Source organism: Terrapene carolina, unplaced genomic scaffold, assembly GCF_002925995.2.
Source record: "Terrapene carolina triunguis isolate 2854851 unplaced genomic scaffold, T_m_triunguis-2.0 Scaffold31, whole genome shotgun sequence".
Taxonomy (NCBI): domain Eukaryota; kingdom Metazoa; phylum Chordata; order Testudines; family Emydidae; genus Terrapene; species Terrapene triunguis.
Window position 1 is genome coordinate 8116517 of NW_020664382.1, and position 15810 is coordinate 8132326.

A 15810-nucleotide genomic window follows, 5' to 3' on the forward strand; every position below is an offset into this window, starting at 1 on the left:
ATTAGCCACTGGGAGAAGTGGCCTGGACAGTGAGGCACCCCAGAGGGGGAACTGAACTATAGTGGCCCAGATGGAGAGCTGTAGCCAGGAAGCCCCAAGAGGGTGAAGACATTGTTTCCAGAGGAGGGACAATCGGAGAGAGAGAGGAGTGAGTGTGCAGGCGCGCACATGGCCAAGGGGGCGCTCAGAAGAGGTAAGTGCACCCCGTTACATACCCATATAACAAGGATGCACAATAATGCCAAACACACCGACCCCCCTCACAACAGCATGTGCCCCTCATTCACCACACGCACAAATCAACACAAATATCCCAGCACAACACCCTCCAGACACAACGCCACAAGTAGAACACACAATGACATCAAATGTCACTCTGAAGCTTAGAACATCTGTTGAGTTAGTGTGAAGTGATCAAAACAGCTATAATCATGGATGAGAGCTCTTTCTGTTTAGGTCATCACAAGGTTTAGTCATTACTGTTGGTGACCAACAGCAGCCATTTTGGACCTTTTTTAAAAAACAAAACAAAAAACCCCCACAGCTTTACAAATTACACCTGTGCAACAGCGCCAGCTTTCAGCTACTACTTTCCTTTATAGAGTGCTCTTTCTTCAGTATGATTGAGGTCCTGAATAGATACAAAGTTGTACCACTTCAACTATACTGGTCCAGTTGAAGTAGTACAACCTGCTAACGTGGATGCAGTTACACTGGTATAAAAGTGCTTATTCACGTACTGGAAGAGGAATAAGCTATTGTGGTAGAAGACACGTTTATACCAGTATAACTGCATTCATACAGGGGATTGTACCAGCAAAGCTATTTCAATATTATTTTTTAAAATCACACCCTTAACCAAAATAGTGATATTGGTACACAATGTGTGTGTGTGTGTGTGTAGTTCTGGCCTCAGATAGCAAAAGAAACAACAAACTGGAAGACGCTATATCTTGATTTAGATTAGAGGAGGAGGAATGAGAATGCAAAGGGATATGATCTGCAAGTTAAATGGGGAATCTTCAGGACGAATAAATTCACCGCTTATTCTGTTGCTTTTTCGACAGAGTTAAATTAATCTGCCAAAGCAGTTTCCTGTTAAAATGGCAGATGAGCCAGATTTTTTAGTTGTATAATGTTAGGGTAGGACCCTGATAAATTCCAGTGATTTTAAATCATACAGCAATAGTGTACAAAAGTTTAGGACAGGAAATGAAAAATCCTCTATCCATCTGAAAGTACAGGGGAATTTAGGGATGCAGAATGCAACAAGTTCTTCCAGAGCACCCCTCTTCTTATAAAAAATGCCATGGAAACTTTACTGACCACTAGCATGATCAGCACTGCTATTTCTTTGTACTGTATACACAATTAAGTAACTTACCAAGTTGACAAAAACTCAGTGGTCCAATCAGTACTGCCATCATGATTTAGAAGCACATCTTATTGATTGTGAAGTACTCATTTTACTTCTGGATCTGCAATTATACCAAGCAAAATCAACTTCAGCATAATTACTGGATGATTAATATAAAAGCACAACAGGGCTTCTGTAGTAAGAGGTGATATCACACCTTTAATGTCGTGTGAGAACTGGGATGAAACAGTATCTTTAACATGAGATAAGCAGGGTTTGTAGTGTTTCAAATAAACATAGGCAAACATTTGTTTAAAGAAGAAGTATTTTCATTACGGGTTTATATGAAAATGGTGTGACAGACTGACAATATTCTGAATGAACTTTATCAAATTAAGTTGAACATCTTTGGGGTCCATTGTATTAAAAACACAATTCTGTCTGTGTTATTGTGGACCTGTATGTTTGTACCTTCTCTTGGAGACTGACTAATCTCTGGAAGCTTTTACAAACTTCAAAGGACTTTTTGGAACAATACCTGTGAACTGGATATCCTAGGAAGTACCTGGGGAATGCAAATGACCCACTTCCAATCCTCCATTTTCAAACTACACCGTGGGGAGAAAAACCCAGTGTCTACTAATTCCAAAAGTTGCCATTAATGAGATTCTGGAAGTAGTCACTCCACAGGGACTGAAACCATGCTTATTGCATCACAATTACTCTGGGCTGGTCAAGTGTAAAGGCTGGACATCACCAGGATGCCAAAGTAGTTGCAGTGTGGCAAACTGAAATTGGGCAACTGCCTACAAAGTGACCAAAAGAAATGCTTCAAGGACCCATTGAAGCGTAATTTGAAACAATGCAACATTAATGCTTAGAGACATCAGAAACAGATAGATCACTCTGGCAAGCAGCAGTCAATGATGGGGATACCCAATTTGAGATTAACTGCTGTAGGGATCTTGAGGCACAGAGGCTGAGCTGTAAACAGCAGCAGACTCAGGAGACACAGATTGTAATCCCTTCCTCGGTATCGCACTACGTATGCAATTCATGCAGAAAGGACTGCCACTCTTTCCTTGGCCTTTTTAGCCACAATTGTACCCAGAAGACATAAAATAGCTGCTGGAGTCATCTTCGGCTATGAAGGACAACAACAACAGGCGTTAACTCTGGTAAGCTAATTAGCATGTGTGTGGGTTCTTTTATTGTTTTAAATGTTTTCTCGGTAATGTTTTTTTACTGAGAATAAAGTAGGCTGTAGCAATTACCCTGTTAACGGTATCTGAAGAGAAAGCAAGCAAGTTCTGTTTGGGCAGCCGGCCTCTGCCGAGGATAACACAACGTAGGCAGGAAATGATGCAGCCTGGAAATACCCGTTAGGTGGGAGAGGAACACGTTTCCATCCAAGTGGGGGAACTGCTGGGGAACTGGGACCCTAGAGTGGGTGCCCTTGCTGGAACACTGAGGTGAAATACAGGTGCAGATGCCTTGAACTGTGACAGATGGCAGTTGGGAGCACTATGCCACTAGATCCAACATAAAAAAGGTGAAAATTAAAAATGGTTTGACTGTATGTGAAATGCTATTAAAATCTGTGGTTATAACAATGAATGTTTCTGGAAAGATGTGGAACATGAGGGGAAATTCAAGATGCACAAAATTATAAACTCTTATTATATTGCTCTTGGCCATAGATGTAATTATTCTACTATCTTAATACTGGTAAAATAATACTTGCAGGATGTAGCCTTAAGTTCCAAACAGTGCACTAAGTTCCATTTTTGCAACCTAATTGCTTTCAATGAATAGCTATAAATGAGGGCATAATTTGTGCTGAAGAATCCTTATTTCTGGTGAGAATGTTTGAGCCAGAAACAACCATTTTACTTTCATGTCTCGGGGAAGTTTACAAGTTAGACAGTTAGAAAAAACAACTTTCTACTTTTTAGAAATCCTAGAAATGTAGGGCTGGAAGGAACCTGGAGAGGCTATCAAATCCATCCCCCCGTGCTGAGGCAGGATTAAGTATACCTAGGCCATTCCTTACAGGTATTCAAATATTTATCTATCCTGTTCTTATAAACCTCCAAGAATGGGGATTATACAGCTCCCCCATGTATCCTGTTCCAGGAAATAACCATCCTTACTGTTAGAAAGTTTTTCCTAATATCTAACCTAAATCTCCCTTACTGCAAATAAAGGCAATTACTTCTTGTCCTACCTTTGCTGGACAAACAGAACAATTGATCAATCAAACTGTACAATTTATAACCATCTTTCCCATATTTAAAGAAATATTTCCCCCCATCCTCAGCCTTCTTTGGATTAAGCATGTCCAATACGTTCAACCTTTCCTCATAGGTCATGTTTTCTAAACCTCTTATTTGTGTTGCTCTCCTCTGACTTTTTCTAATTTGTTCGTGACTTTCTTAAAGTATGTGCACCCAGAACTGGGCACAGTACTCTAGCTGAGGCGTCACCTGTGCCAAGTAGCACAGGACAATTACTTCCCGTGTCTTACAAATGACATTCCGGTTAATACATCCTAGAATGATATATGCCCTTTTTGCCACAGCATCACACTGCTGACTCATGCAATGTGTGCTCCATTATAACCCTTTTCTGCCATACTGCTGTCTAGCCAGTTATTTCCTATTTTACATTTGATTTCTTTCTTCCTAAGTATAGTACTATGCACTTGTCTTTACTAATTTCAGACCAATTCATCAAGATAATTTTTAATTCTAATCTTGTCCTCCAAAGTGCTTGCAACCCCTCCCAGGTTGGTGTAATCTGCAAATGTTATAATCCACTCCATTATCCAAGTTATTAAGGAAAATATTTAACAGCAATGAGCAAACTTCCTACAGATGTCACTGAAAGACAATAAATGGAACCTCACAATGCTATTTTTACAGTCACTTTAAAGAGCAGAAGTACACTTTAGTAGCATGTCATTTAAGGATCCAATCCTTCAAAGGTATCTATCTATTCAAAATGGGCTTCCCAAGGCAGCCTCTTTGCAGGATCTTGCCCCAAGGCCCTGATCCTGCAAACATTTATGCACATGTTTATCTGTACTTACGAGTAGTCCACTGAAGTCGGTGAAAATACTCATGTGCAAAGTCAAGCATAAATGTAAACATTTTTAGAACCAGTGCCTAAACCAGCAATGGAATATTTGTTTTGAAAAGTGATAGAAAACTCTTCAACAGAAAGCTTAAGGCTAAGACATGATCAGCTACTGAATGAAACCATTTTTCAAGTTTGCACAACATCTGCATTACTGTAAATGTCATAATAATTTCCAAAACATGGATATATTTCTTTTAATCCTAATCCTTACAATAAATCACAAGATACATGCAAAGCACTGAATATTTAGTACTATGCAAAGTAGGTGTATTAGTTACCTTTAGGATTCTGCTCTAAATATTATGCTGAATAACCAAAGTAACAGGCATGTCCATACAGTCAGGCATATGATACAATGAATAATAAATTTACCTTTAAAATGATACAGGTTTGAAATCAAGTTACATGTTAACAAGATTCAGTACTTTGTAATTAAGCAGTATAGCTTGTTGGAAAATTTTCAACTAAATATTTTTTCATCAGAATTAGCATATTCAGCAAAATCTAAATGTTCTATGAAGATGTGTCTTGATGAAATTCTGACAGAAACCAGGCAGATTTCCTGCCAGATTTCCTTCCTCCTGGGTTGCTAGGACTCTGGGCAGGTTGGGGAGCATCAGAAACATTTTGAAAAGGTCAAAACAAAATGCCTTTTCAATGTTTCTGAAACAAAACTTTTTTGGATCTCAATTTTGTGGAGAATTTTGAAATTTTGGTTTTGTTCCATGTCAGAATGAAACCAGATTTTGAAATTTCAAAATCCTCCTTAACTGAATTACTGTTCCCTAACCACCAGTATTAAGCAGCCATGTTGAGGTGTGTTGAAACTTTTTAATCCAGGGAACTAAATTAAACACACACACACACACACACACACACATATACATATTTCTGTACCTGCAAGGTCTAAATACACATACAAACAACCCTGCAGGAAAGGAAGAAAAAGGAATGAAAATGGGAATATCAAAGAATGAAAAAGAAGCCTTTAGCAGACAGAAGAAACACTACAAGGAACACATTACACAACATTTAATATAAATGAAAGGGATTAAACATTAAATAAAATATTACACATAATACAGAGGTAAACATCAGTACAATGCGGCATCCGTGACATCATCCGAATTTATATCACTGTAAATGCTATAGTCTACAGCAGGGGTCGGCAACGTTCGGCACGCGGCTCGCCAGGGTAAGCACCCTGGCGGGCCGGGCCAGTTTATTTACCTGCTGACGCGGCAGGTTCGGCCGATCGCGGCCCCCCACTGGCCGCGGTTCACCGTCCCGGGCCAATGAGGGCGGCGAGAAGCCGCGGCCAGCACATCGCTCGCCCGTGCCGCTTCTCACCACCCCCATTGGCCCGGGACGGCAAACCGCGGCCGTGGGGGCCGTGATCGGCCGAACCTGCCGCGTCAGCAGGTAAATAAACTGGCCCGGCCCGCCAGGGTGCTTACCCTGGCGAGCCGCGTGCCGAACGTTGCCGACCCCTGGTCTACAGTGATACACTACACTCCAACGGGTTAGTACTGTACAAAGAGGAGATAAATGCAATTGTTAAGATAAATTCTTACTTTCTAGAGTCCCTCCGTGACACTGACAGGTCATCTTAAACACATAAACAGGCATACCCCAAGCATTAACAGAAGGTAGTTTCACCATCCCTATAACACATGTATTTCCAAGTATTAATGAAACAGTAGCAACCTAAGAAAAGTCACCTCAATTCATTCAGTTGTTTGGATGTGATGTCTCTTATAAATAGTCGGCGCTTAGAAGCAGCAGAAAACACTGCTTATGGAATTATAGTGCATATTAATTATAATCTGTGATGTAGCATAAGGGATTACATATGGATAAAACTGTCCTTCTGAAGTTATACATCAACCTAGAAAAATTCTTACTTGAAAGGAATTTTATCTGCCCTTTTGTAAAATGGGAGAAATTCAAATCTAAAAAGACTAGCTACAGCATTTAATGCTCACCTACTTCACAGTTCATGAACTCAAACGGTCATCTTTTCAACATTTTCTTTCTTTCTCTAGTGCTTTCTAAATATTTTTTGTTACAGAAAAGAAAAACTCAGAAGTACAATAGCAATCCCTATGACAATATAAATTCCTCTTACAAAGAGGCAAAGGCTTGCAGGTACATAAATGTTCTTAAAATGCATATAAACTTTTAAATGTTATAATTAAAAAAAAATGCCCACAACCACCACCAAATACTAGAAACTTTAAAAATTGCATCTGTTGAGAAAGCCACTGACTTACATTCAAATAACAATTCTGCCCCACTAGAATTGCAACTACATTATATTCTCTGAATGGAGTCAAAGTATTGCAGTGTTACCTTTCTATAATTAAGCTTAAGGAAGAATATTTGTTGATTTGGATCTCTTTCAGGGAGATAAAACAATTGCAGGGAAAACTGCAATCTGTCACAGATGACTTCATTTCTGGATCATTTTTACAGTTCTCCATCTAAAACATCTGGCGGTGACTTGTGTGTGTTAAAATAAGCTGAAAAGAGGTCTACAGGCCATTGCTGTGGACATCTTTACATCTAAAAATATAATGGGAAGAGGCAAAATACCATAATCTATTGGTTTCTTCAAGTCTGATTTATCCACACATTTATGGGCATAAAACTTTTTTTGAGAAATTGCTATAAAAATGCAAGTTAACTTTGAAATTAAGCTTTGGTTAGTTTTAATGAAATCTGTAGTTTTGGGATAAGGAATTTGTCAATTACCAATCCTTAATGATTTCCCTTTCAACTTCTAATACTTGAAAGAACAGAGCACACGTCCCTTTTGAAAAGGGTTTCCCTATGTCCACAATGACAGAATGCAAACTTGGGGCTTTGGATCTGTATATGGATACTGAAATTCCAATGGAAAGAATGGTGAAATAAGTTTTCCACAGCCTCACTTCTCCAATGGCACTGCAACCATTGCATTCACACATTCTGATGACTAGTCTATGTAATGGAATACTGACAGTTATGTCCAGAACTGTGGAATTTTGCCTCAGGCTATATCTACACTCAAAATGTGACACAGCTGCAGCTATGCTGCTGTAGCATGTCAGTGTACACACTCACTACCAGCAACAGGAGGGATTCTCTGTTGCTATAGTCAATCCACCTCGCTGAGAGACAGTAGCTAGGTCATCGGAAGAATTCGTCCATCAACCTTGCTCTGTGTACACCGGGGTTTGCTCGGCTTAAAACTACATCACTCAAGGGTGTGGATTTTTCAGTCTGAGTAATGTAGATGGGTTGACCTAACTTCTTAGTGAAAATGAGGCCTCAGGCTTCACTGGAAAAGAACTAAGGGGATGGTTCTTGCTTCAGTGAAAATCAGTGTCCTACTTGAGAATTCAAACTCAACTCTGAATTTCCTGGGTTTCTAATACTGGCTGTTTTAACTTTAACAATCTTGAATGGTAATATATGTTCAAAACATTGATATGTGTCTGTAATATTTCAGGCCAAACAACCATGAACAGGAGTCGGATAGCTGGACCATAAATTAAGTGAACAGTAACAACATCACCCTTTTAACTGACTATTCTCACTTAAAGATATCCAGAGGAACAAAGATTTGCCTGCTGCAAACCTACTGAAAAGTCCCATTCCTCTAAACCTCTGCAGGCCTTCAAGATCAGTACATGGATAGGAAGGGGGTTCCCCTCCAATTGGCCTCCTAATGTCTACAGGACTGGGGCTCTCTTGCAGAAAGGGAAAGTTGGGTGGGAATATGCCTGGCAAGAGGCTTGGAGGATCAGTAGAATCAGGGGAAAAGTCTCTGTCCACATTCTGCTGCCCATCTCCCAAGAAGAGAGTCTTGAACTGTTGTCACGTTCCACCCAGCTATCTTGTATTGCTCCTTAGTCCCCACAAAAGGGGTTCCAGCGAGTGAACATTCCCTTACCTGTTGTCTTTGACTCCTCCAAAACTTGGGCTTTAGTGTAGATGTAGCCTATGTCAGCATAACTTATGTCACTCAGGGGTGTGAATAAATCACCCCCCGAGCAACATAACTTGCACCGACATAAGCGTTCATGTGTCCAGCGCTATGTCGGCGGGAGAACTTCTCCCACAGATGTAGTGAATGGCAGAAGCTTTTTTATTATGCCGAAGGGGGAGCTCTCTCCCATCAGCATAACATGTCTTTGTCAGAGGCGCTGCAGCAATGCAGTTGCATCGGTACAGCTGCACTGCTGCAGCACATTATGTTAGACATGGCTTTAGTAAGCTCTCCAGCCCCCTGACAACCTCCCTATCCCTGTGAGCCTCATGAGGCCTGGTCCACCTTGGGCCCTTAAGAGGCTCATCATTTCCTCAACTCCCATGAGTCTTAGATTGCTTGGCCACTCCTCCCCACAACAGTTCATTACTTTAGTGACCCACAACCTCTATTAGCTCATCAGCCCCTTGGCAAATAGTCAAAGGTTAAACAAACTTATTAAGGCCCATGGGCCACATGGGCTGGCCTCCATGAGCCTAAAGGCTGGGCTACACGAGAAATTTAGATTAATCCAGCTATGTTGCTCAGGGTAGGGGTGTGAAAAATCCACACCCTTGAGTGATATAGTTAAACTGACCTAAGTGCTCGTGTAGACTGTGCTAGGTTGAGGAAAGAATTCTTCCATCGACCTAACTACTGCTTTGTGTGGAGCTGGATTAACTACAGTGAGGGAAGAACCCCTCCCATCTGCATAAGTCCTGTCTACACTTGAACCACTACAACAGTGCAGCTGCGCCGCTGTGGTGTTTCGAGTGCAGACAAGCCTTAAGGCTCCCAGGGACATAGGGGGGTGAGGGGCGGGAGCAGGGTATCCTCAGTATTTCTCCTAATGTTCGCAGGGGCTCCTCCTCCAGTGTGGTAGACCTCAGGAGAGCAAGCAAGGAGAGAAGGTAAAATGACCTACTTGCCTCCGCTCTTCAATCTCTCCTGCTTGTCACCGTTCTGTCCCCCAGAAGATCTAAGGTCTGCAACAGAGCAGAGGAAAACCCCAGACATCCCTGCTCCACCCACACCTCGAACCTGAGCAGGCTCTGTGCCAGTGTTTTCCCCAGGAATTGAAATTGGGGGTGGGGAAGTGTTCAAAATATGGGGCAGGGGTGAGGACCAATGAGGGGCGAGATCGTTAGGGCAAAGGTGGGTTGTATTGCACCATAGTAAAAACTGAAAAATGTTTCACAACCATTTTATTAGATTTAACTCATGTTTTTAAATCATCATACAAATTAAAATTGGCTCCACAAGCCTACTATGAAGCACTAAATCTACATCCTTCTTGGTTTCTTCTTGTAATTTTGCACAAGTCTGTTAATGAACTTCTCGAATGCAGTGCATTCATTTTTGGTGGCTTCTTATGTGTCCAATACTTCCAGTCTTTCATGATATGCTCATAATCACGCAGAAGGTGATTTCTTTCAGAACACAAAATTCTATTCAATGAGGAAAAAGAATGCTCAACTGTAGCTGTTGTGACTGGGACTAGAAAGAGATGAATTCCTACTTCTTTCATCCCAGGAAACATAGCACAAAAATTGGGTCGAACTACTAGCTAGAAGAACAACTAGAAGACGTTGAAGTCAAATCTTCATTCGTTCATCGTATGATATTCCACTCTGTGTTTAAACTCTCTATTCTGTCGTGATCATATGGCAGCCCCATTGCAGGTAGCGCCTCACTCCACTCAACTGTCGGTGTTCTATAAGACAGGCATCTGTAAAAGCTATGTAGAGGTTGATAGAATCCAGAAGTTGCTGTTGTAGAGATGTAAGAATCAAGTCTGTGTACTTTTTCAGGTGGCTTAACAAACACTTCTTGTCCTCTTCATTTAAGGAGTCAATAGAAGTGCTCTAATTAGTCAACTTCTGAACGGAAGTCTTTGCTTCTTCCAGTATGTTTTCAATGGCTATCTCTCTGATTGATCCAAATGTAGCTTCCATTTCTGGACAGGGATCTACTACTGTTGTAGCAGATGCCTGGATGGCATTGTTTAATGACCCAAGTGGTTTCAACAGTAGACTTATTAGAGAGAAGGGCGATTGTCTTCTCTGAATTTAGTAGCAAAAGCAGTCCACCAGCCTCACTACTTAGATTTGTCCCATCTCGGTAGATACTTTCCAAAGTCAATAACAATGGTTGCAGTAATTTTAAGACAACAGCCAAGGATCGCTCATGAGAAAGCCAGCGGGTTTTCCCAGGTTGGACTAATTTGAACTTCAGTCCCAGTATATCTTCTATATTTTCCAAGACGTTCAGTTCTTTTGGACTCTTGCCGAAAAAAGAGTATAATGAAGACATTAAGTTTATAGCTTTTCAAATGCCTTTTGAAGATTCTGCAGCTCATACTAGTGCTAGTTGGAGTAGATGGCCTCTGCAGTGTGTATTGGGGAGATTAGGGTTGCACTTTTCTCTGAGCAAAGCTTGTACTCCACCATGTCTTCCAGAGAAGTTTGCAACTCCATCAAATGCACAAGCAGCCATCTCTTTAGGGTTCAATTTACAAGCATTTAACTCTTTTAAGACTCTTCTATAACCTGAACATCTAGAAATTAATCTACTGGCCTATCACTGCAATCAAGGTAACTTATGCAGTGACTTAATACTTGACACCCATTTCATTCATCTGCCACGTATGCACATTTTCTGAATGGGTTTTCAATGGCTGAGTCTTTCACTGTTGCACTGCATGCTTCTAACCAGTCAGTTGTATTTATTGCAGAAAGATAGTGAGCATTTGCTGGTCTGGGTCAGAAGCAGTGTCCAACTTCAGGATTAACAAATGACAATGCACTTAACATTGGCCTCCAGTTTGTAGTGTGTGGTATCTGTTGCTTAAAGAGAAAGTATGATGTGACAGCCATGTTTGTTTGAATAAACTGTGTTGTGACTCCAGCATTTTTAACAGCTTGATTAAGTACTTCTAAAATTGGCTTTGACAATGACTGGCTTATAAGGTTTTCTGCATGTTGATGCAGTCGAGAGGATTGGTGTTTTGCAGCCTTTTCACATAGTTTGTCAGCATTGGCTTTGCTGATCGGTCTGGCAAACCAAGCTCCTCCACTTTTACTATATAAATCCGTGGCATGCTCACATCTTGAATACTGCATGCAGTTCTGGTCGCCCCATCTCAAAAAAGATATATTGGAGGTGGAAAAGGTACAGAGAAGGGCAACTAAAATGATTAGGAGTATGGAACACTTCTATATGAGGAGAGATTAAGAAGACTGGGACTTTTCAGCTTGGAAAAGAGAGGACTAAGAAAGGATATGATAGAGGGCTATAAAATCTTGACTGGTGTGGAGAAAGTGAATAAGCGCCTTCACATAACACAAGAACTAGGGGTCACCCAATGAAATTAATAGGCAGCAGGTTTAAAACAAACAAAAGAACAACATACAGTCAACCTGTGGAACTTTTTGCTAGGGGATGTTGTGAAGGCCAAAACTATAAAAGGGTTCAAAAAAGAATTAGATAAGTTCATGGAGGATATTTCTATCAATGGCTATTAGCCAGGGTGGGCAGGGATGCCATACCATGCTCTGAGAGCCTCTGCTTGCCAGAAGTTGGGAGTCGATGACAGGGGATGGATCACTCAATAATTGCTCTGTTTTGTTAATTCCCTTTGAAGCACCTGACATTGGCCACTGTTGGAAGACAAGGTACTGGGCTAGATGGACCATTGGTCTGACCGAATATGGCCATTCTTATGTAAAAATTAATTAAAATATAATAATGTTTAGTCCAGAAACTCCCCAAGATAATGACCTCTCAAGATAGCAACAATCTGAGATAATGATCCTGGCAAATAATGCGTTTTAAAACTCTTGGCCTACTAGGAAATGTATATTGATATAAGTTTCTCAGTCACAAATCTAGTATTCTGGAGCAAAGTCACTAAAAATAGTACAACAAACAAATGTTCAACATGCCCCTCCCTTCTCCCTCTACTGCCCCCCCACTCATAGTTGTTGTCCTTGGTCAGTGAAGATCCAGAGTTCAGAGGTGCTTTCTCATGAGTTCACTTCCCACCCTGGGAGGTGCAGATAAGGCACCTTGCTTGTTCCTCCAGTTGCTTGCCACTCGTGCCAGCAGCTGTTGTTTGTCATGCCACTATTCATTCCACCACCCCATTGCCGATGGCCCTGTGCCATCAACTTCTGCTGCCACCTGCCATTGTGACCTCTGTGAGTCGGTCTCTTGAGGTTCCACCCAGCTCTCAGTGATTTCAGCTCTCAGTGGGGGAACCTCACAGTGAGTGCAGGCTGGGCTGTCTTTTCCACAGAAATACTGTCCCACAGCAGGTCTAAGCACTTAGAGCTGATTATTACTGATTTCAGCTTTAGTGCTCACTTAACAAAAGACTCTCTCTGGCACCTAATAAGTTCTATCTTTAAATAGGGGAGAGGGGCAAGTCAAATAGTGCCTGTTATTCTTAGGTACAGCCCTCACCACCAAGCAAAATCCCTGTCTCTCCCTCTTCCCCCCATATCCTCCCCCACCACTCTCCGGGGATCTGCCATCCAAACCCCTTGCTTATCAAGTGCAGTTCAGTTGAGGGTGATCAGTACTTAATTTATAATGAAAGAGGTGCCGGAGCTCAAGCAAGTTCATTACTTCCATAACTGATGTGGCAAGCCCAGAGGTCCCAGGGCTATGAACTGCTGAGCCTAAAGATGTCGGGGCTCAGCCCTGGCAAAATTAAGCATTGAGGGTGAACCCCTCAATCAGGACAGGCTAAGTTTAGTTCTGCTGCCCTTTACTCATACAATAAGGATAACATTTCATGACCCCCACATTCAATACTAAAGTGATTTGTAACCCACCACCAGCCAAAATGGGCCACTTGGGCAACACAGCTTTGTCTGCTGGATACCTAGACAGAGTAGGTGAGTCATGTAAATACAGTCTGGTCCTGAAGCCTCTCCACCCACCAGTGGCTCACCACTAGCTGTCAGGGAGAGCTCATTCAGACCTACCTTACAAATCATAATTTGAAATTATAAGGTTGGCCAACACTGCAGAAACCAATGTGCCAACATTGTCAGAAAAATCAACAGCTGTATGAGGAAGCTGGTCTTTGTTCATACTTTTCAACCCTATTATACTTTTTCAGGTACAAGCATTGTATCATACGCTGCATGTGCTTTTAAAAGTGTGTATTAATATTTCAATTTCAATTCAAATTTCCAAATAATGACTACATTGGCAACACTGCGATTTAACTAGTTGACCACTTGGGGGGCGGGGGGTGTACGGAAATCTCTGCTCGGTGCCAGGCCCACCAATCACTCCCAGCCGTAAGACCCCAGCCAGCCCCTCTCCCACGTCTCTGGTTGGAAACAGGGGCCTTTTCCTAGCGACCCCCGCCGTTCCAGAGCCTGGCGCTACCCCGCGCGGGGCGGCCGCAACCCCGGGGCAGCAAGCGGCGCGCTCGGGGGCCCCAGCTGCAGCCTCCGGCCCAGGGCCCCAGCCCCGCTGCCAGCCGAGCGCGGCAGGGGGCGGCAGCACACGCCCGGGGCTGGAGGAGGAGCCCGCAGCCGGGTCTGGGAGACAAGGGGACCGGCCCCTACCCTGCCGGGAAATCCGCTCGCCTGCTTCCCCAGCGCCCCCTGTACCTGGCAGCAGCGCGGTCCTGCTAGGAGCCGGCGGCCCCGGCAGCTTTTCATGGTGACACGGGACTGGGGCGAAGGCGAAAGCGAAAGCGCCTGGGCGGGATCTGCATCGCGGGGGGGAGACGGGGGCGGGGCGGGGCGGAGCTCCAGGCATCTGCACATCCCCTCCCCGGGCCAGGGGCGAGTCTCTCGGGCAGGGCTGCGCTGCCTTGGGCCTGCTGGCTGGGGTCCCCTAGATGCTGCTGCGGAGCCACTCGCTTCCCCGAGAAGAGCGAGAACCGTGACCGATGCGTGAGCCTGCGGGGGGAGCCAGCCCCGCATATGCCACAGCCCCTTCCCCCCCATAGCCGCATATGCTTGCAGCCCCCCGCCAGTCCACCACTACCCCCAACACTCCCCTAGAGATCCTCTGACCACCCACCACAACCCGCCTCATATATCCCTACAGCCCCCGACCACAAACCACCCGCAGCAGCCCCTACAAATCCTCTAATCAGACACCACAACTTGCCCAACATCCCCATACACACCCAATGACACCATACAGCCCCATACACCTCTCACTCCCCCCAAACCCTTGCCCCTCAGCTATTAGCATCCCCTAACCCTCTGCACACCCACCACACTCTTCACCACACACCCCACCACACTCAGCGCCCCCTCACACACATAGCCCCACCTCAAATCTCCCCTACTACTGCACTTCACTCTGCTTCCCCATTATGTAGCCAGACTCTCAGCTGCGCTGTCAATACTTGGTGTATTTCTCAGAAACACAGTATCAATATTTAGTATAACAGGAATTCTCAGGGCATGCAGCATAACTTGGCGTAGCTACTGATGTTGCATCTTTCTTTGTTTATGATGAGGAAGTACTGTTCTGTTTGATCCCTAGTCCCTCACCTCTCTTTTCAACTCATATATGCCTAAAACAGGAGGTTTGTCTCAGGCCTGATCTACACTATGACTTTAATTCGGATTTAGCAGCGTTAAATCGAATTAACCCTGCACCCGTCCACACAACTAAGCCATTTATTTCAAAATAAAGGGCTGTTAAAATCGATTTCTGTACTCCACCCCGACGAGCGGAGTAGCGCCAAATTGATATTGTCATTTTGAATTAGGGTTAGTGTGGCCGCAATTCGATGTTATTGGCCTTCGGGAGCTATCCCACAGTGCACCATTGTGACCGCTCTGGACAGCAATGTGAACTCGCATGCACTGGCCAGGTAGACAGAAAAAGCCCCGCGTGTGACGTTGTGCAGTCTATATGGTTTTATAAAAACTTGATAATAAGTCAATATAATGTAACTGGGATAGTTTTAGAGAAAATACGGTAATAAGTGAATGTAACGTAACTGGGATATGCTTCATGCAAAAGGTCTCTTGTAAGGTATCATTACAAAGCTTATAATCTACTGAGTATGATCATCTGATTTGTATAAATGTACCACTCTTGTATCTAAAACTAGAAATATAAAATGTAACTCTGAGGGCCTATTGTAATTATGTAAAGTGTGGGCCATTAATGATGGTTTGGAATCTTGATGACTCCCATTGTCTGCAGATGGCTGTTTACCTGTGAGTCTCCCTGTATATGTGTGTGCTGACAAGTGAGTAATGAAGTCTTGCAGTGACATGTGATCATTTCACCTGAACTGGAATCCATCTTT

The 15810-nt window shown here is 43.1% G+C and overlaps 1 protein-coding gene across 2 annotated transcripts in view; it reads right to left on the reverse strand.

The window, feature by feature from the left end:
• Positions 1 to 14181, reverse strand: part of LOC113404967 (interferon alpha/beta receptor 2-like) — a 38354-nt gene extending 24173 nt beyond the window's left edge. The window contains exons 1-2 of one of the 2 annotated variants that reach the window (XM_026652195.2): positions 14141 to 14181; positions 1385 to 1478 (exon numbers count right to left, since the gene is read on the reverse strand). In XM_026652195.2, the coding sequence (XP_026507980.1) occupies positions 1385 to 1427 (43 nt within the window). In that variant the 5' untranslated portion in view covers positions 1428 to 1478; positions 14141 to 14181. Of the gene's footprint in view, positions 1 to 1384; positions 1479 to 6850; positions 6885 to 14140 lie in introns of those variants that run through there. The other variant, XM_026652202.2, reaches the window with a different exon arrangement.
• Positions 14182 to 15810: the final 1629 nt, after the last annotated feature.